At 44.7% G+C, this 20333-nt stretch overlaps 1 protein-coding gene and 1 long non-coding RNA gene across 3 annotated transcripts; one reads left to right on the forward strand and one right to left on the reverse strand.

The window, feature by feature from the left end:
- Nucleotides 1-925: 925 nt before the first annotated feature.
- Nucleotides 926-6751, forward strand: LOC121111504. The gene is made up of 3 exons (XR_005862367.2): nucleotides 926-1041; nucleotides 1272-1351; nucleotides 6481-6751. It is a non-coding gene; the product is annotated as an uncharacterized LOC121111504 (long non-coding RNA).
- AP1S3 (adaptor related protein complex 1 sigma 3 subunit) lies at nucleotides 3895-19589 on the reverse strand. Of its 2 annotated transcripts, none has more exon segments than NM_001030008.1 (5): nucleotides 3895-4369; nucleotides 5249-5386; nucleotides 6243-6351; nucleotides 7553-7731; nucleotides 19514-19589. In NM_001030008.1, coding segments are annotated over 5 exon segments (465 nt in total). In that variant the 5' UTR covers nucleotides 19517-19589; the 3' UTR covers nucleotides 3895-4333.
- Nucleotides 19590-20333: the final 744 nt, after the last annotated feature.

Genomic DNA, 20333 nt, shown 5'->3' on the forward strand with positions numbered 1-20333 from the left:
TGCTGGTCTTCATGAGGGTTTGCTGAAGAGTAATTTCAAGAATAGCTTCTTCCTTTCCCTTAACCTGGGTCTCATTAGTCATGTTCCAAGGCAACAGGTTTCCATGACAGCAAACATTAAGTCTCCTGCAGCACAGCCCTTTGTTCCTGCTCTAAACTCTAAGCTTTCACTGCTACACCTCAACCTAGACCTGTTAACTTCATGAAAAAACATCCTGAATAAGCCTCATAGATATCTGAGTCAACAACTGCATTTCATTTCTACCACGGCCTTGCAAAGGAACATGCCCTTTATTGAATTCTGTAGGAATGTCGTCACATTCTCCAGAAGGATCCTTTTACCTGCTCTGAGCTCACCAGTTCTTGGCAGCTATTTAAAACAAAAGAAATATCTTTATATGAAATAATGACGCAGAGTCCATGCTCATGACATTAATGAAAAACCCACCACAGTGACTGTTTGCACAGTTGAGACCTCTGCTTATAGACATCTTACGCACGGTGAAAGCAACATTTCCCTCTCACACAGAAGCTGTGCTAACAAAAGCATATGACACACATTTTTAGTGGAGTAGAACATCATTAACAAGCGCAGGTAGGAGTTTTCTCTCTTTAGGATATGCATCAAGCCTTGTTATTTTGATGGGACTGTTGATTTAATGTCTCTAGGTATCTTTGAAAGCCTCATTCACACTGTTAAACTCCTCTAATCTTTCCTTATAAACCAATCCCTCCTGACCCCTAAAGTACCATTACTGTATGCCGTATTACTCCAATGCAGCACAGTGCTAAGCAGAGGATAAAAACAGCCAACACTCACGTAATCCATTGGAAGGAACGTAAAGTAAATGGAAAGGACTCCTTTCACAAATACAGCATTATTCTGCCAACATAAATACAGACACAGAATCGTATCTAAACTTCAAAATAAGTTTCCTACAGGTTTCTGAAAACAAAGTTTTTCTTTTTGTAGGAGGAGGAAAAGAAAGGGTTTTGAAGATTCACTTTCAATGGCTCTTTGTGAAACAAAGGCTGATAAGAGGTAACCAAAATGCCAGTTGCCCTTGAGTTATTTTTGAGAGCTGACGCCTTTCAATAAGCCACAGCAATTAGAAATGAAAAAAAGCAACAGAAATGCTAAGAACTCATGAATCCTGTGAGATCCTGACACTCCTGCTCCCATCTCACGATGATTTGTCATACTTTGTAATATTCCTTCTGCCATTATTACACTTATTTTTATCCCAGCCTAATGTGCGTCTCTCTCTTCAGTTGTCAGGATATGTTCAAAGATGTCTCAACTCATGAGTTGCAATTAGCTGTGTGACAGAGAACCAGTCGTGTCACAACTGGTAAGTAGTAAGATCACAGTAAGAATCCTCCAGGCAGAGATGCTAACAAGAAAATGAAAAGGCTTTATGTGAAATGCAGCTGGTGAAAGCAAGGATGGGAATCTAGGCTAACATGACCATGATTAAAGGTTATTTTAGTAAATGCTATTTTGCAAAGTAGGACATGCTTGAAGCTTGTCAGCAAGGTAAGAGTTTAGATAACTGCTAAAGAAGTTAGTGAAATGGGGAAAGCTGTTAAGGAATCTATTTTCTATTACTTTTCCTTTTCTTAATAATAATTTCACTAAGTAATACGCTCAGAAAGCTACTGAGCACGTCCCAGGACTGTCAAACAGACTGAAAAGGGAAACATCAGTAGCAGACAGATGAAATGGGTGGCAACATTTCAAAGAGATTTGTGAACATACAGAATGGCCTGCTTTAAGATAAATCAAACAACTAAGATACCAAGTTCTGATGAACTGCACTCCAGAGTGCAGTAGTCATGGCACAGCCCTGTTGATGGCAACGAACTTCCATGAAGACAGGCACAGATGTATTGACACAGTGATGTATAGGCAATCTGACAATAACTGAGCTTCATCTGGGCCTTTTCTCTTTGAAGAAGCAACATACTAAGTGAGAGCTGGGTTGATCTGAATCACTGAATCTGAATTAAGTGAATCACTTAAGTGAATCACCTAAGCATCGCTTAGGTGAGTGACTCCCTTTCTCACTGGAGGCTGTAAAAAACACGAATATAAGATCTGTGTTCATGTATTGCTTTCTCGTAAGGTGTTATTCATGTGAAATAAAAGAGAAAGAAATCCTACTGCTCTGAACAGACACATTTAAGATATTCTGATTTATACCAATAAATCCTTTTGGAACTTCCATTATGATTTACTTGAAAACTCAATAAAGTTAAGAGTTATAAGAGTAAAAATCACAGCATGGCTGAAGAAAAGAGTAAAGGTAAATGAAACTACCAATGATTTCATTGAACAGAAGACACTTATAAAAGTAAAGAGCCAGACTTGGAAAGAGCACATTCTGAAGTGGTTTCTTAATCAATTAAACACTCTAAACTTCAATTCAAATCACAAGAAAATAATATACAACTCCTACAATTTCATTAATTTACTATTAAAAAATATACACCTTCAGAGCTATTAAAAGCCTGTCAGCATTTCATTACTTTTTCAAAGCTGAAGATATGTCTTTGACATCAACACAGAGAAAATGGATGGATAAAGCAATTATAAAAAGTGCAGCGTGATGCTATGAACTTACTATGTTGTGTCAAAGTGCTCCCACCCACCAATAAAAGAAAAAAACGACATAGGAAGATACAAACAGACTGGGAAGGAAGGAAAAGTGGAATAACCATGCAGGACATTTAAAGATTAGAAAAATCCCTGAAGGAAAATACTGACTATACATTCTGGAAATCAAAGAAAATAAATGTTGAAGGGTAATGCAAATCAATGCTTGGATCATTCAGGCATATCTGTCTGATAACTTACCTGAGTTCTGTGTAAGGCAATCTCATGACTTGACAGAAACAAATATCTAACTACAAGTAATGGGAGAAGATAAAGAAAATTTCTCTCAGCTTTGAAGTCTGTTAAAGACAAAATTAGTCTCTACAAGGATGCCAAGTCAAACAGTTTATAGAGTTCAAACTGCACTGACAGTAAGATAGGCACGTTTACCCACCTGGTTCCCTACATGCACATTTACAACATTTTATAACTCCAGTGTGTTGTAACACATAATCATAGAATCATAGAATGGCCCGGGTTGAAAAGGACCACAATGATCATCTCGTTTCAACCCCCCTGCTATGGGCAGGGTCACCAATCAGCAGACCAGGCTGCCCAGAGCCACATCCAGCCCGGTCCTGAATGCCTCCAGGGATGGGGCATAATAGAGCATACAGTCCAACCAATTCTTCTCCTCTCTATTTTACTCATTTTCCATTTGTGGAGCTTGTGAAGTTACAAAAAGTAAATTAAATTGTTCAGCCTTCAGGAAAAAAAACCCACATTCACCTACTAGAAAGCCAGATCATCCCATTAGGTGTTCCATTAGGTTTTCCATTGGGGAATGGAAAACTCTCTTGACAAAGACGGTCATTGGTGGAAACCTAATCAAAAGATACATCAGATCCTTGACCCCAAAGTCCCCAAAACTATTTTCTCCTCTTCAGGATATCTCCTGCTGTCAAAGCTGCATGTTTCCAACGGCTGTAGCCTTTCTCCAGGTCCAGGGGATCCAGGAAGACAGAAACAGGCCATCTACCTGCAGTGGCAAAAAGGATTTGTGAAACCTGGAAAAAGTCTGTCTCTAGTCAGAACAGTCTTCTGGATCCAACAGCAGCGCAGACTGCGCTCTAACAGCAGCTGGAGAACTGCCATACTGGCAGAGTGGAGCAGAAGACAGAAGGAAGACAGCATAACTAGAAGAAAGTGAGTGGACCAAAGAGAAATAAGTTTCTTCTTACACTAGATGAGCTAATCTTTCCAAAACGGACTTATTAAATCAGAGCCCACAACAATACGTCGTTTAGAAAAAAAACTTATTATTACAGTAGAATAATCATTACATTCAAAATAATTGACATTTGTACAAAAGTAGAGTCATGTGGTCAGCAGTGGACCAAAACTAGTTGAAATACCTCTTCCATGTACTGGTAGATCAACATTTTATGATGACAAAACCTGTAGCTAAAAGATGCAATACAAAACAAGTGTTCAGTCCAGCAAGGAAAAGAGAAACTAGAGCAAGGGTACAAACAATTCTGTGAAACTTGCACGCAGAGTAATGCAAATACAGAACTGTTAAACCCTGCGCTACATCAGCTGACCTTCGTCTTGACAATTATACAAACAAACCCTGTTAGTTATTGGTTTTGGTTTTTCTCTGGCACATTGGGAAGCAATTTCAGCAAATGCATTTTGCAGGTGTGTACAGCAGTTCTCTTTCCAGGTAGTTTTAACATTAAAATGCAGGTTTGTTCATGTACTCTTCCACTGTCTGGAGAAAAAAGAAAGAAACAACTGACACATTATGGAGCAGCTGAGCAATATAAAATCATTGACCTAAACCCTCATCTTACTTGAGGACAGCTGTAGTTTTGCAGGGAATCAGACCAGATTAATGTAGATATCATGCTACTTTTAAAACATCAACACCCTTTTAGAATCTGATCTTCAAATAATGACATACCACAGCTGTGGCTAAACTCATCATGTCTAGGTAGCCACTGTGCCTAACTTGTCTGGTTTCATATGCTAGTGCCAGCCCAATTTAAAAAAACTGGGAAACTCCCTAACTAGATCTATCAGTGTGCTTTTCCCTTCAGTACCCAGGAAAAATGAAGTCAACAAATCACATTCAATTGCTCCTGCAATTGCGAACTCAATGGTACACATTACAGAAGAAAATTGCAGCAGGGTTTTGAATGAATGTTACATGCCTATGCCTCATAAAAAAAGCTATGCAGGTGTTTAAGAATAAAAATGGAGTTTTCCAGCATATACTCTTTCCAATTTTAAACACTGGTTGTAGGTCATTTGTTTCCATGTATTAGTGAAACAGAATAGATTTTTTTGTACTTAAGTATACATTCCTAGACATAAAATATAACCTTAGATGACTTACATATATGATTAAATAACTTAGGTATACCATCATCTATTCCAAAAAAATGACAGCATTTAAATTGCAAGAAAGCTGAAAAGCTTAAAGCGTACGAAACTGCTACATTAATTGCACTGTTACACTATTAAAATTGAACTTAAGACATATTTGGCCAGTTATGTACCAGGAGCACTTAGCTGTATTTTAAACTCCTGTCCAACAAAGAAGATGTAGGAAGATGAAGTGCTTGCCTTTAATCTTCTTCAGCCTTACCTCCTGCAACATGTCAGAGTCTTCCATGGCTTTCACCGCAGACCTCTTTGAAGTGTCTTGTACTTCTCCACCAATTATAAACTCATCAAGAATAAAGTAAGCTTTTTCAAAATTAAAGATAATATCCAGCTCACACACCTGGCAGAAGAAAAGAATATTCCACACCTAAATTATTTTAACAGCATTCCAAGCATTACTGGACCAAAAATTTCTGAAATGCTCAAAAGTATTCAGCATATGCACTCTTGTGGCAGGTACCTATGTGAAGGAGGATACTGCATTTTAGGATATTCTACAAGAATATTCCGCAAGGATATTCTACTTATTTTATTTTATATAATACGCTACCTGCATGCTGAGTTTCAGAGAACAAAGCTGACGTCCCAGCCCATGAGCCTTACAAAAGGCCCTTTACAGAACATGTAATATGGGTTGCACATGCTCACACACTTTCACAGAGGAAGACAAACCCCCTCTGGTCCCAGTGGCCTTAAAGTCACCAACTGTTTATTTGTTTTGACACAGTACAAAGGTGGGTCACAGCACAGTGATTTAGATAAGAGACGAATCGAGGTGGTAGGAACAATTTCACAAATATTCATTGAAAAGACAGGTCATTTATACTTTTTGAAGTCTTTTTCAAATACAAATTTGTATCTTTTTTAGGTCTTATGAAAAAAAAAACAAAACACCAACTCCACTAAACACTAGTAAAACTAGTAATAGTAACTAGTAATAGTAAAACACTATTCCTCAAGCTTTCCCCTTAAATTCTATTCCCAGGAAAATATATAAGGTTTGGGAGAAAGGTTGTAAAATTGGTCTTGTGTTATTTTCAGCACTATTTTATGAAATACTCTGATTATTAATTTCCCTCTGGACTGAGAGAGAGCACGGGGCAATTAGTGTAGACAGAAATACAAAACAAAGCAGTTCTTGATGTCTGTTTGCCAGTCAGGCAGAAACGCAATTCATGCTGGAGAGTGAAACTTACATTTCCAAAGTATCGGTCCAGAAGTTCTACATATCGATGAACGACCTCTAGTGTCAGGAGCTCGTTATCCTGGTCTTCTATTGCACAACAGAAATACAAACTAGCATATCTAGGAAAATAAAGACAAAAACATGAGTGTGAGCAGCTGCACGCTCAGTGCTCTGCTCATAGAAGTTACGCAAGCGATAGTTAACGACTACCTTGTTTCTAAAACAATCATTTTCTTTCATTCTCATAGTGTCCTGGAGAACCCTGAAGAAGATTTGACAATTTAAACAAGTCATTCATTTAGTTAGAAAAGCAAATTCCAACTCTTGTCAAAGCAGAATACCTACAACTCTGGTCTGAATAAAATGAACAGCAAGTCAGTAGTATGTTAGAGGTCTCCCTCACCTGCTGCAATAGCACTACAGTAAGTGGGGTTCATTAAACTACAGAATGAGTCACTGCTGTTTATTAACAAAATAAAAATACAGAAAAAAATGAAGGTGGAAGGCACTACATCTCACTAAGCCTGCTGGATATCAAAGGACTGACCGTGTTTCATTTGGGGCCAGAAAACAAAAAAACCGAGTTAGCCCAATCGATCTTTTTACTTGCACCAAAACTTTCTATTTAAATCAACCCAAAATGAGATTAACAATCTACCTCAACTCTCCGGTGCTGTGGCTGGAGCAGCTCTGACCAGATGTTTACATCCAACACTTCACAGCAAGAAAAGCCATTTTTGCTTAATGGGAGATGTCAGTACAGTGTGCTGTATCTTAAACCTATTTCTGTTTACTACTTACCTCTCTGCACGAACTAAAAGTCAGTTATTGCTTAGCTTTGTGTAAATGGGGGCCAATGATTTGTGTGGAAAAGGAAATGACAAGTAACACTTTTCCAACAAATATTTCAAGGATAAATTAGACAAAGTGCTGGGAGTGCCTCAGAACTCTTCTTGTACCCTTTCTCGGAGTCTGATGAAGCCTAAATAACACAAGTCAGCAGACCACCCCAAAGAATGCCAAGGGGGAGCGAAGTCAAAAGCCTCCTCATAGAATTTCAACCACTAATACTTATTACATTAGTCCATTTGTCTTATTTGGCAAATAGTGCAAATATTTTTTACCCCACAATTTACCCTGCTTTTTTATTCAGAGCCACCGTGCTGTTAGACTCACAATGGCAGGTTCCCAACATCTTACTCTTTAAAACAAAAACCAACAAGCCCCAAGTGCTAAAGTGAGCCTTTGTTTTTGTTTTCCCACTTGTAGCACATTATTTATACGAATAGTAATTATATGTTCTCATAAAATTACTCACACCTTTTGTAAACAAGCTTGAGGTCTTTCCAGTCAACAAAACTACTTGTTTTTTGATTGCGAGACAAAACAATCTGAACAATTTCTCGAACGATCTTTTTCTTCTCTTTCTCAGGTAGGGTCGTATACCATTTCTGAAGCCTTAATTTCCCCTGTCGACTGAACAGCAGTATAAAGTGTATCTAGAGCAAACAAAGCGACATGGTTAACGCTGGGGCACGGCCTCAGCCCCAGGAAGTGCAGGAGGCATCCCTGTGCCTGCCAGGACCCCGCAGGCTCAGCATAGGTCTCCGACTGTCCTCAGACGGGGAGGACTGGGGGAGGCTGAGCATGGAAGCTGTGCCCCTTTCCCTCTGCCTCCTGTCCCATCCCTGGCAGATCTCCCCTCCCTGCATAACCTCTCCCACCGCGCTTCTTTACCATGTACAACTGGTCACTTTGCTTTCTGTTTTGCTACATCACCACCTTGTGATAGTGAGAAGGGGGGCCCAGCCCTTCCTCCAGCAAGACGACATGCTAGCATAGGGGATGAAGATGTACAATACAGCAGGGCTAGAGACATCACAGATACAGAGCGTGGCACAAGAGAACACAACACCTGGTAGTGATGGCCATCACCAGGTTCTGCTGGTGCACTAAGTGCACCTAGTGGTCCCTGTCTTCCTAGAAGGGGCTACCAGGAGCAGAAGAAAGAAGCCAGCCACTTTGGGAATGCAGCTCAACTAGATTTTACCAAAGAAATCTCTGGATTTTGAAGCACAGATGAGTCTGATGACACAAGGCGGACCTCAGCGACCTACAATGTTACACTACAAAAAGCACCACGTGTACAGTTCTGAAATTTCAAATTACAAAGCCAGTCAGAATTTTACATGATTTGATCCATGATTTTTTCACGTTTGGCACCAGCAGGGTTATTGAGATGCACAAGTGCTAGATTTTAAATGCTAGAGAGCCTCTGGGAGAAATGTATCAATCCACATTTATACAAATATTTCTATAAACAGATTAAAGAACTGACCACGATAGGCTTTAAGCAGCACAGTAAGTCGTTTTCCCACATCACAGAAATGGCTTTAAGAGCACAGGAAATCTATCTTAGGATGACATTCCTCTCAACAGGATGTCCCCTGATGAACAACAGAACCCAGCAGGTCATGAGATGGTGGCAAAGGAGAACGTGAACTGCTCTGTCTCCATTGGCACAGCTCCTCTCCACCAGCTGCAGACAGACCTGCGTGGCCGGCACTGGGAGGAGGAAGAAGCGCAGGAGCCTCCTCTTCCTCACCCGTGATGTCTGTAAGCTCCCAGCAGAAGGAAGCCCGGGGCTGGCAGGTCCCTGGCCACATTCCTATTTCCATTAGCCTAAACCCAACCTTCTGTACAGCTGCAGCCTGCAGCCTTGTCCCTGCTCCCTCCTGCTTTCCAACCTCACTCATTGCTGTGCCTGTGCTCCCCCGCTACTCCACCTACCCAGTAAGGACTGAAGTTAAGGTTTACAATTACTATCAAGATTATGATGCAGATTGCTGTGAAGAAAAAGTAATTCCAGGTGCTAGTGAAATTTGAGCAGAGAAGTTCAACAGAGAAGTTTCTGCTTAAAAGAAGGGAAAAAAAAGCAACTAGATTTCATACAAATCATAGTTCATAACCATTCTTTAGCTATTAGGTCTCGTAGTTGTTGGGTAATCTGAAGATAAGAGGTCTGACTATTGGGAAAGACTTCAAATATGGGAACATTCTAAGGAAGGGTGGACACTTTCATATCTGACTGTGGCAGGATCTGCTATTGGAAATATGGCTCTCACTATCGTTAGACTAATGTGCTTGATAGAATTACAAGGATTTTCTAGCTGCCTTGTGTTAAGCGCTACAGTAATTTCCAGATGTGTTTGCTAAATAAAACAATTATGCTACTGGCAATACACATGGCTTGATTACAGTGGAGATCAAAGCACCATGTTCTTCCTTTTCTCCATCCATACTGCCAGATGCTTTTTGACAAGGTAATATTCCAGCTGTCAGGGTTACCCCTTTGCAGCAGATGAAGGGACAGTACTTATTGTCTATACGCTTTGTCCAGAGACAGGCTGAATGAATGAAAGACTCTTCTGCTTGCTGCACAGCACATTCACTCCAGAGCCTTTGTAAAGGGGAGTGCATTTTGAAAAGCAAAATATAGGTTTTGAAGATAAGAGCAGCAAATCCGCAGGTGTCCATTTAAAAGCAATCAGGCACAGGTAGCAGCTATTTGATAAACAAATCTCAAAATAGGTTGAAACAGATGGGAGAGGATGATCATACTCGACTGAAAAGGAAAGGCATCAAACAATGAATCCCTAGCAAAAGCTGACAGCGTGTTCAGCATAACAAGGTCACGCTCTTTTAGACAAGTTTCTAAAATCCTCAGGAAGAAATACCTACTCAGAGTGCTTTAACAGGGGAAGATAATTAAAGGGTATTCAGGTTTAGTTTCAGTTGCTAGACTTAATGGGCCTTACATCTGAGATCCTGTAATTAATGAACGTGTCTTTCCAGGGGAGCAACCCTGTGCCTTTAAAAGGCTAACGATCACTAAGCAAGGGAATTCGGTGTTATTGCCCAGCATACTTCAGTATGTTGTGCTTTACCCACAGAAAAGTGAGCTGCTCTCCATTCCAAATTACTTTGAAAACCACACTGTTTCTTGTACAGATGCAGCTGAAGTTTCACCGACTCTTCCATGAGTAAAGTCAGGGCTGCCATCCTATGCAAACAGGAATTATCTACAGACTCTCATCAATGCATCAAGATTCATGCACAAGCTTCAAAACTCCCATCGTTTGGTTCTTCCATGCCACGCTCTATTTCATACGCAAAATGTAACTGCAAAGCCTGAAGATCAATTTTACTCCTATGGAAGTATTTACAGCTTGAAAACAGCTAATAGCCTCTGCTGTACTCCATCTCTAGTTTTATGGTCTGCAGAAAGATAGCACACCCCAAACTGCAGATACTTAGAAGGAAAAATACAGACGTTTTCCCACCCTCTTTTCACTTTTCTGCCTTTTTCTAACTTCTAAACTCTATTCAATCTGGAGAACTCTTTAGGTGAGCAATATTACACTCTCAAGAAGTTGAATGGCTAAATTCCTCTAAGTGTAAACATCAAATCTCCCAGTCACACTGACATGATACTACACATTATTCAGCCTCACGGCCCTGTTGATTACAGCTCAATGGAAAGATTCCGATGCATCAGTACACCTGGAAACATTGAAGTACTGCGTAAACACAAATCTAACAGCTCATCTGTTTCTTGCTCTTTGACTGTGAAAACATGCTTCCTTTTCCATTGTGCCACTAACAAGATGGATGTTGATTAAGGAACTTTGGGTTGGCTTTCAGCAGCCAAGCTAGAAATAGAGGTACATTATCCTGCAACATTTTACTGATTTTAGCTCTAAATCTGGAGGACAGCAAAGACAAAAGACTTGTTTCAAACCAAGTACCCCCAAAGCAGAGCGCTTGGTTTCCTTTTGGACGATACCAGGGTGTGCTGGCTATGACTTACAACCACCAGACACACAGGCAATGCCAGAGAGCATTTCGAGGTCCATGCTGGAGTGGGACAGGATGATATGTGCAGTTCCCACCGGAGCATCGGTCATCTTCAAATGTGGAGACCGGATGAGACAGACTTCAGTCTGGGAGTTGAGTGTAATTTTATTAGCTTGTTTTACCAAATCAGACCCAACCACTTACTGCATGGTGCCAAATGAGCTCCCTAAATGTAAGTAGCCAAAAGGATGCAAGCTGTATTTGCAGACCATTGTTTTCTGATCGGACAAAACAGATCTATCATTTTAATTGAGGATTCAAACCAGATTTCTAAACCTAAACTGTTCCCTTCCCTGAGCCAGCTGTAGCTATGTTATACAACAGGTCACAAAGTTACAGGCCTGTTTTATTGAGATCTACAAGGTAAGTCAGGATAACACACAACACTCAGTTCCAAAGCTACTGGAAAATCAGACAGTAGGCTTTTGACACAAAATAATTACAGGTAAATAGAACAGACATCAACAACACCAAATACAGAAGGTTTGCACGTAAGGACAACCAAACACTTCACACTTGGCTTGCTGGTTGCAAACTTGGGTCATTTGTGGCATTTACAGAGGTTTCAAAACACACAAATATGCACTGCAGCGTTCACCAAGACTGTCTAAAGGACTGCAGATTACACTGTATTACATACAGAGCAAATCATCTGCAAGGACATCGGTGAAAAACATGACACAAGAAGACAAAGCAGGTTTTCCTGACTCCCAGGGTTGCTTTTCCAGTTTGCTGTCCAATGATGTAAACATGTAAGAGATGCCATGTTTCCTCCTGCAAAGTGAGCTCAAGGCGTCTGTGCTGCAGGGATCTCACTCATCCAACTGCAAGAAGGACCCATGCTAACTGTGTTCTCCTCCCATGAGTCAGCTTACAGACAGCAGTTGCCAACCAGTTTAAAACCCGTCCTGTTGCACCTGGCTGCTCCAGGTGCCATGGTGGGAGGACCTCAAGTAGCCGGGGAGGGAAGGCAGGAGCTGGAAGGCTGCAAAGCGAGGCAGGTCCTTCTCTGCTGGGTGCTTGGCTTTGGCAAGGAGTTGCTCCGTGAGGCAGCTCCGCTACTCAAGCAGCACAGCATTTAGATTCTGCTTCAGCTGTCACCTTCCCAAATTCAGCTGAGAGCTCTCCCTAATCAAAGTCATCTTTATCAGACAGAAAGGCTCCTGAACCAGTAACTAGTAATGGTGGATTAGGAATTACCATCCTAAAACGGATGGCTTGGCAGAACTCAGAAACTCTTCAGTTCCATTTAAAATCTGTAAGATTAAGGCTGCCGTTGCCAGCAAAGGCGATACCTGACACCGTAATGAAGAGAAGCTCACATAAAAAGAAAGGGTAATGGAATTAAAAAAAGCCACACCTTTGGCTGCTGATATGACAACCACCACTAACAGCAGCTGGAGAAAGCCAGCCTGACCGGCTGCACCTGGCTGAAAGAAAGCAACTTACTGTCATAAAGCTCCCTTTTAACTTATTCCCTTCAAGTCTGCTTGCTTTATTCTCCTTTATTGCTTTTGTCTAGCTGGGTTCACACTCTGCACATCTATGATTTTTCATTCCTACCTCTGATAAGAAAATTTCCTTCTCAGCATAGATAGGCGTGCAGATCTTTTATTTCTTAGTGCGGGTTTTTACAAAGCATCTGGAAATTAAAAAAAAAAACCCAAAAACTACTGACATTAAAATGTTTCTTTTAATAAAGGATGAATGTCCATGAAAAATGTACAGCTACTGTGAACACACACGTTGTTTAGAAAGTCGGGCTGTTAAGGCATGACAAAGGAGATGGACTGAACGGACACTTAATCACCTAACACACTAATTAACAGCCTAGCCATACACTCCTGCTGCACAGACTCCTCAGCTGGTCTCTGGTCTTTAGTACACACATACTGAGGTCAAAAGGGCTTTTAGAGCTACGGTGCAAAATAAAAAGAAAGGAAAGAAGCGACTTTACTAAAGATATCAATTTCCTTTGTGCACTGTAGTTAGTAATACAACAGAATGAAATGCAATGAAAAGAAGTGCAGTCCAATGAAATGAAGCTAAATGCAATCCAATGCAATGTAGAGGAATGCAATGCCACGCTAACCCGAAGACAAAAGCCATGCAGTGGAATGCAAGGAAATGAAATGCAGCATAATGGAATCCTTGTTACTGGTACTACAACTTTTATTCATAGCATCACAGATTATATTATATTAAATACTGTACAACCTCAGCTTTAACATTTAAAATACAGAGTCTATCTGATGTAAGCAAGTAGGAAAAGGAAAATAAGTGAGGAAGCAGCAGTGTAAGAATACCCAAGCAGTGTACTGTTGGACACGGGAACAGAGCTCCTTCCAGCTTAATCTTCATTAGGAGCATTTCTGCACAATTTCCTCTAAACAATGCATCCAAAGTCCGTGCAATAAAACCCGTGCCAGATCATTACAGGCACACGTGACCGTATTTACACACTGATCTTATTCTTTTCAAGATGAAGAAGTCAACCCTATTTTATTACTGAAGAGTTCCAACCGACCAGCACGCTAGCACTGAAAGGAAAGGATGCAGTCCAGCCAATGATCTGATCCAGCCAACCACCTCCCTGATAGCCTCATTCCAGTTCAATAAACCTGTAATTGAAACAGTGTAGCTGTGCTCAAGCTCTGAGCCAAAACCACTCCTGACCCTAACCAAGGATGGGAAAATTAGCGTTCAAAGCAGCGTCTCATCCCGGCGCACCGGAGTGCTTGTGCTTGCCCCCAGAGCAACAGAACTCGCTAACCCTGCGGGGGAGCAGTACCAGCTGAGGATGGTTAGAGCAATTACAAACTGCAGTCACGTCGCTGGTTGAGAAAACCTGGGTGAGGGTGAGCTGCTCTGAGGAGGAGATGAGGCAGGAGGCCACAGCTGCTGCTGGGAGCACTGCCCCAGTGACCCGACCCCGCAGAACGCAGGGCGCTGCCAAGGCTGAACGTGCTTTGCGGGGGTGTTCGAATTCCTTTCATTACAAGAAGTTGAAGCTGGTGGTTTATCTCAGCCCCGATGTGTTTTACAGTCACAATAAATAACTAAATAAACAAACCCCCCAGTCTGGTTCTCAAACACCTGGCAAAGAAACAGAGCTAAAATCTAACCCACTGGACTCTGGCAAAAGGTGCGGCCTCTGCTACTCCCATTTCCACTCTCTTATCAGTTATTTGCAGAGCCCTGCTGTGCATACTGTAGTGCTCTTCCCTTGCCTCTGACCTCTCAGGAGCAAAGGAGGAAGGCTCTGCCCCGGAGGGACAGCAGTGCCCCGTGGGGAGGCAGCTCTGAGGGCCTGGCAGCAGCCCCACACCTACCCATCCGGCTTCCATTTGTCTCAACAGAGACTCACCGGGAACCTGAGCTCTGGAAGCAGCAAAGACAGATGCGAGTTTGGATCGTGTCTGTGGATAACTCTGAAAGAGTATGGAAGTAATCTTCTGGAAACGCTGAAGCGCTCCACTGAGGCATTTCCAGTAGAGACATGCTCCACCTTCTGCTTCAGTCTTCCACAGAGACCTTCCAGCTCCTCAGCCTGGAGCTGTCAGGCCTGAGCATTTCATTGTAGGTCATGCAGCCATTCCCACGGCGTTTCCAAAGCTCTGAGCAGACAACCAGACTCTCTCTGAACACATGATGCAAGACATAAGGCACAACTTGGTAAGCTGCCACACTTTCAACAAACAAAGACATTCCATTTCTTATTTCCTTGTGCCTCATGTCTATTGCCTGCCCCGGGGGACTGAGCAGAAGGTGACAACCATGCAGGAATCCCTGCGCTGGCAGACAGAAACTGCAGGCCTCTGACCAAATCTACCTGCAAACAGCAAAGGCAACCACATTTACTGGATGCTGCAGAAGGCTTTTAATGCCCTCTCTCTTCTTCTCAGGCCTGGACAGAAAATAGCAGACAGACATCTTATACAAACCCAGTAAGTCAGGGAGGAAAAAAGACTGCTGCACAGAGCACCTGCTGTTACATCTGTCATATCGAGAAGCATAAATCCAGGACACATTAGACCAGAAATACGTGTCTGGCCAGAAAGACACATCATTCTTGCCTTCAAATACACAAATGTAAATTTCAGTTCCCAGTTCTAGCCCACTGACTCCACGTACTGTATTCCTACTTGCAAATGAAACACCATTTGTGCACGACTGGATCTTACACTGCTTTAAACTGCGATGCCTGCAAACATAAAAAGGCTCAAGGCTGGCTGCTCAGGAGAGCTCCACCCAAAGCAGCCAAGCAAAGACAGATGATAGCCTGCTGGAATAGGACGGCAGGGAAACAAATGGGAAGAAAGCTTAATTAGTAGATGTGCATGGGTGATATAGAAAGAATTATTTTTACAGCAGCAGTATCATTTTAATTTGGGCATCACTGGAAAGAATACAACTGGCTTGCACAAATACCTGATGTATGTGCCAAATGCTGAAGCATAAATCCTCTAAGCACTGTAGCAAGAGCTGCTCTATCTGCCCTCCTCAGCCCATTGGTTTCCTCTGTGCCTCCATCATTCTGCCCTTTTGCATACAGCTGATGCCTTCAGAAGGTCTACAGCATGGTTTGTAAAGCACAAGATTGTTTAGTAATTAGAGGAAAGATAGAGAAAAGCTGCAAAGGCACAAACATTTTCACATGGCCCACGCACTAAGCATACTACCCAGGGACTCTAAAGGGTGAATCACAATTACCGCATGGCCAGCGAGTCCAGAACAGTGATACCCTGTAATGAGTGAGTACGAGAGAGAACATCCAAAACTAAGGAGGATCACATCAACAGCCAGAGGTTACAGATTTCCTAAGGAGAATCTAATCCTAAAGAATATTTTTCCAAGTCAATCTCACAAAATTGTATTCACAAGTCCAGCTAAACGATAAGGTGGTAACTGAATACCGAATCATGGATTTCCCCTCAAGCCCTGCTCTGATCTGCATTTCCCATGAGCAGGGCATGCATAAAATCATTCTTCTGCTACCCTTCGTTCTCCAGGAAACACAGGGTTACATGTTTAGGGCCAGAAATTAGATCCAGACAACCCCCCTGTGGACCCATCTTCTACCAGGACCCCCACCGTACTCCTGGCAGTGGATTAAAGTCTCATCTGCATGAAAAAAATATTCCCTTTTCTTTACATTTAACGTCTAGAAATTTCACAAATTGTATCCTTACCCATCTGTTAGGAGGCATTCTTTACAGCATTCATGATTTCATACATTTCTGTTCTTTCCCCTACAGTATCTGCTTCCAAGCTGAAAAGTCTCCATCAGGATCTTCTCTAGTGAATGCTGCTCCATTACCATTACCCACTCCCATGCACACTGTTCACTACAAGACAAACAAACATCACACGTACCCCCCTCCCCGATGTATAACACTGCCTCCAACAACCAGATTCATTTACTTGTATTTTTCTCTTCTTCTCCCATCTATTTTTATCTGCTGCCCTTCACATCCTTCCCAGTTAAATTCCTAGAGGCGAGGTTCATTGCCTCTGCTAGGTGATACACAGCTGTGTCACTGAGTGAGGGGGAAAAAACAGGCAAGGTTTACAGCACATTCTTCTCCAAATCACTGACAGTAAGTTCTGCACAACACTAAAAATATCTTTACAGACCTGTGTTTATTTTAGCAGTTAAGGGCACTGAGACTGTTGGGAAAGTCAATACTCAGAAGAGCTGAAAGTTCATTTACAAACACCAGGAAGGTGTCAGCACCTGCACTCACCTCAACCAACACTTCCAGCCAAGCTTCTAGATCTGTGATGAGTATCATATGCCTTTGCTACATGGAAGCACCGCCTGCCAACCCCTTCTCAAGCACACCAAGTATGTCTTTAGAGCCTCCTGTTTGCCAGGAGCTTCTCTTGATCTTTCTCCAGGGCTTCAGGTCACACCAACAGGTACTGATGCTTCGCACTGTACCGCTGGGCAGCAGAGGCAGGAGGGAAGCAGGACCTTTTACTCTGCAGGCACCAGTTGTGCACTCAGAGCTGTGCACATAGAAAACATGATAATACTGATAATGGCGAGGTGGCTGTGGGATCGTGGTGTTGCAACACTTATGGGCATGAGAGATTGCAGCACCACGTGTCCCTGGGGAAAGGAATCATTTTCCCTGTCCAATTCCGGCTTTCACTTTCTGATCTGTTGAGACAGCAGCCCTTCTGGCCACGTTTCTCTGCTGCACCCATAGCCGTCAGAGAGCAGAACGCAGTCTTTTTTCTGAAAGTCCTTTGTTCTGCATGTCACAAGGTAGCAGCCGGGCAGTAACGCAGCCATTCTCAGCAGGACACGAAGCTTGTCTAAAGGGCTCCCCTAAAACCGGCCTGGAAATTTGCAGCAGAGCAAACAATGGCAACAACCCTCCTGCTGAGACACGGTACCATCTGCAGGAGTACCTTCCATCCCAACCTCCAAGCATTTAACACCGGCAGCAATCACAACTCCCTCGTGCTAAACAGGAGAAACCGATCTAAGGAGAGCTTTTAAACGTCTTCAGTTGTGAGCCTGAGTAAGGTTTATTCTTAGTCTGTAACCCAATAATCCTTAATTCTTGACGAGCAACCCGGCACAACAACCCTTCCTGGAGGGCAGGCAGAAGAATTTTAAGCACGAGTGCTCCGACAAAAGCACCCTTTCATCAGCACTGGGTCTACAACAGGAGAAGAGGGTAAGGCTGACAGCGCTGCTCGGTCTAACAGTGCCAGCAAGTGTTCGTGCTATGAGCTCAGCAAAGGAATCAGAATACACATTCACTCCACGAAATTACAGTCATCAAACAGCAGACAGTCCTGCTAATAAGTAGCGCCATTGTGAGCACCACTCCCTCGGGGACCATCGTGAGTGCTTTGAGAACCGGCATTTGTTCAGTGTGCGCACCAGGGAGAGGTCTGAGATCACCTTCCCCGAAATCACCTCCCATATTTACTGACCTTCAAGGGCACAGTACGAACTGCGGTTATTTACATAAGCGTTACATCAGGGAAATGGATATGGAGAGCTGTGTCAACAGGTAACCAGAAAGGCTGCATATATATGCGTATATGTACTGAGACTTGAGGTATGGAGACTGCATTGCCATCTGTAAACTCATTACTGCACGCATTTTACACGCAAATTTGAGCGGCAAGCAGTCCTCCTTAGGGAAAGCACAGCCATTGCTCCAGGGATGCTGGCCGTCGGGTTTAACAGAAGACAATAACCACGCAGCCTCTCCCGATCCCAGCAAACAACCACCGGACCCCTCGGCGAAAGCCTGAACGCGCAAGGGGCTGCCCTGGCAGGATGCCCACGACCCAAAGGCTGCCGTGCCACGCAGCCCACCCCCAGCAGCCCCCACGACCTCACCCGGCTGCAGATCCGCGCTGCACGCGGCAAGGAGCAGAACGAGGCCTGCGCGCTCCCCGTGCAGCAGACGCGTTACCCCTCAGTGCTTTGCTGTGAACTGCCCCCTGCCCGAGCGGCTGTAGTTCAGCTCAGAGCCCGCCAAACCGGAGGTCATCTAACTGCACGCACCGGCACCGTGATTATTTCCGAGCCCGACCAAACGACTTCAGCCACGCTCGGCTCACGGCAGCGCCGCGGCTCGCTGAGCTCCTGCGGGGGATGCAGCCGGGCGGCCCGCAGCACAGCGCGGGGCGGCAGGGAAGGGCCCTTCCCCACGTGCCGCCCCGGGAAGCCGCTGCTCGGGCTCCAACCAGAAGAACCCACGTGAAACCAAACCCGACGCTCCAGCGAGCACCGAGCTGACTCGAACCTCAGCTCCTCGGGTTACAGGAAGACTTAATCAAGTCTCTGCGGAGCAGCCCTATTTTCCTGCTCGGCTACGAAAGACCGTCAGCGTGACCCAGGCTCACCCCGCGGGCCAGGAGGGAGGAAACAAAAGGAGAAACGCAACGTTCGTTTCTCAGAACAGGTGCGGACCTTGCCCAGGCTCTCCTGGAAGCTGCAGTCCCGCTTCTCGGAAGAGCTGGGACGGCCCTACGCCTACCCGTTAACAAACGCACGTTACCTCCGTTTAAAGGCACCTCGGGCCATTCATTCCGGCAGGGATACTCGCAACCCCTACTTTCTTTGCTCCGGCACCGAGGTGTGCGCGGCGCTCCGCTCCCAGCACGCCGGGACGGCACAGCCGGACAGCCGACCTCCCCGGGCGCCGTGCGAACGCTGCCGCGAGCTCCGGGCTCCGGGAGACCAACGGCCCCGAGCGAGCTCCGCGGGGCCGAGCCGGGGCAGGCCGACAAGCCGCGGCGCCCGGGGAGCGCGGAGCCGCCCGTCGAGGGGCAGCGCGCAGCAGCAGCGGGGCGAGGGCGGGCAGGGCCCGCGGAGGCCGGCTCACTTACCATGGTGCCGCGGCGGCGGGCTGGAGCCGGCCCGGCCCGGCTGGCTGCCGGCTGCCTCCCGTCCTGCCTGCCCGCGGCGCGCCAGGTGAGGCCCCGACCGCATCGCGCCTTCCCACAATGCCCCGAAAGGAAACTCCCCGGCGCCTCCTCCCGCACCTGCCGCCGCCCCGGGGCGCCGAGCCCGGCGGGGAGCCCCGGGAGGGGACGGTTCCGTCCGGCCGGGCCGGGGTGCGGGTGCTGCGCTGGGACACAGGGACCGGAGCGTTCTTAGCTCCCGTTTAAATACCTTACGTGGCTGGGCTTCGCTAACCCGCGCTTCGAGCCTGAGCTGGATGAGAGAGCAGGATGCGAACAGCTCTGCCAGCTGAGCAGCAAATCCCTGTAACCGCTGGCAGGGATTTGCTGATAAGTAGCAGATGCCGAAAGAACATGCGACTTCCACAGACTCAGCGTTTCAGTCGGAAGCTCCAAATCCGGGCCCGAGGCTGCTGAAGCTCTTACTCATAGACTGATCCATGGGCAAGATACCGCAACGACATGAAGTGGGAAGAGTGAGGGTGTTGAACTCCCACATTTGTAGTCAGGAGGGATGTTTCCCCACGCACAGCGTGCATCCAGCCACACACATAGCTCTGGGTTCAGGATACGGTTCTCAGTGCTACAGGGAGAGCACTGCCCTCTCCTGCACACAGTGCTGGACCCGTTGACCATCAGCAAAATAGGGAAATCTGAAGGATTCCAATAGCTGCCACTGGGGAATCCCTTTCCAAGCCTCTGCCTTCAGCAAAGGGGGAACATCCCTTGGACAAAAGCAGTTGTG

The sequence above is a fragment of the Gallus gallus genome, chromosome 9 (genome assembly GCF_016699485.2).
Source record: "Gallus gallus isolate bGalGal1 chromosome 9, bGalGal1.mat.broiler.GRCg7b, whole genome shotgun sequence".
Taxonomy (NCBI): Eukaryota; Metazoa; Chordata; class Aves; order Galliformes; family Phasianidae; genus Gallus; species Gallus gallus.

Bases quoted from the DNA above. Each gene is read 5' to 3' on its own strand.
- AP1S3 (XM_015276903.4), bottom strand. From the start codon at position 16,944: ATGATACTCATCACAGATCTAGAAGCTTGGCTGGAAGTGTTGGTTGAG. The intron at 7,732-16,896 runs GTGAGTGCAGGT...TGTTTGCTCTAG, and splicing joins GGCTGGAAGTGTTGGTTGAG to ATACACTTTATACTGCTGTT. The intron at 6,352-7,552 runs GTGTGAGTAATT...TTATTTTCCTAG, and splicing joins CTCAAGCTTGTTTACAAAAG to ATATGCTAGTTTGTATTTCT.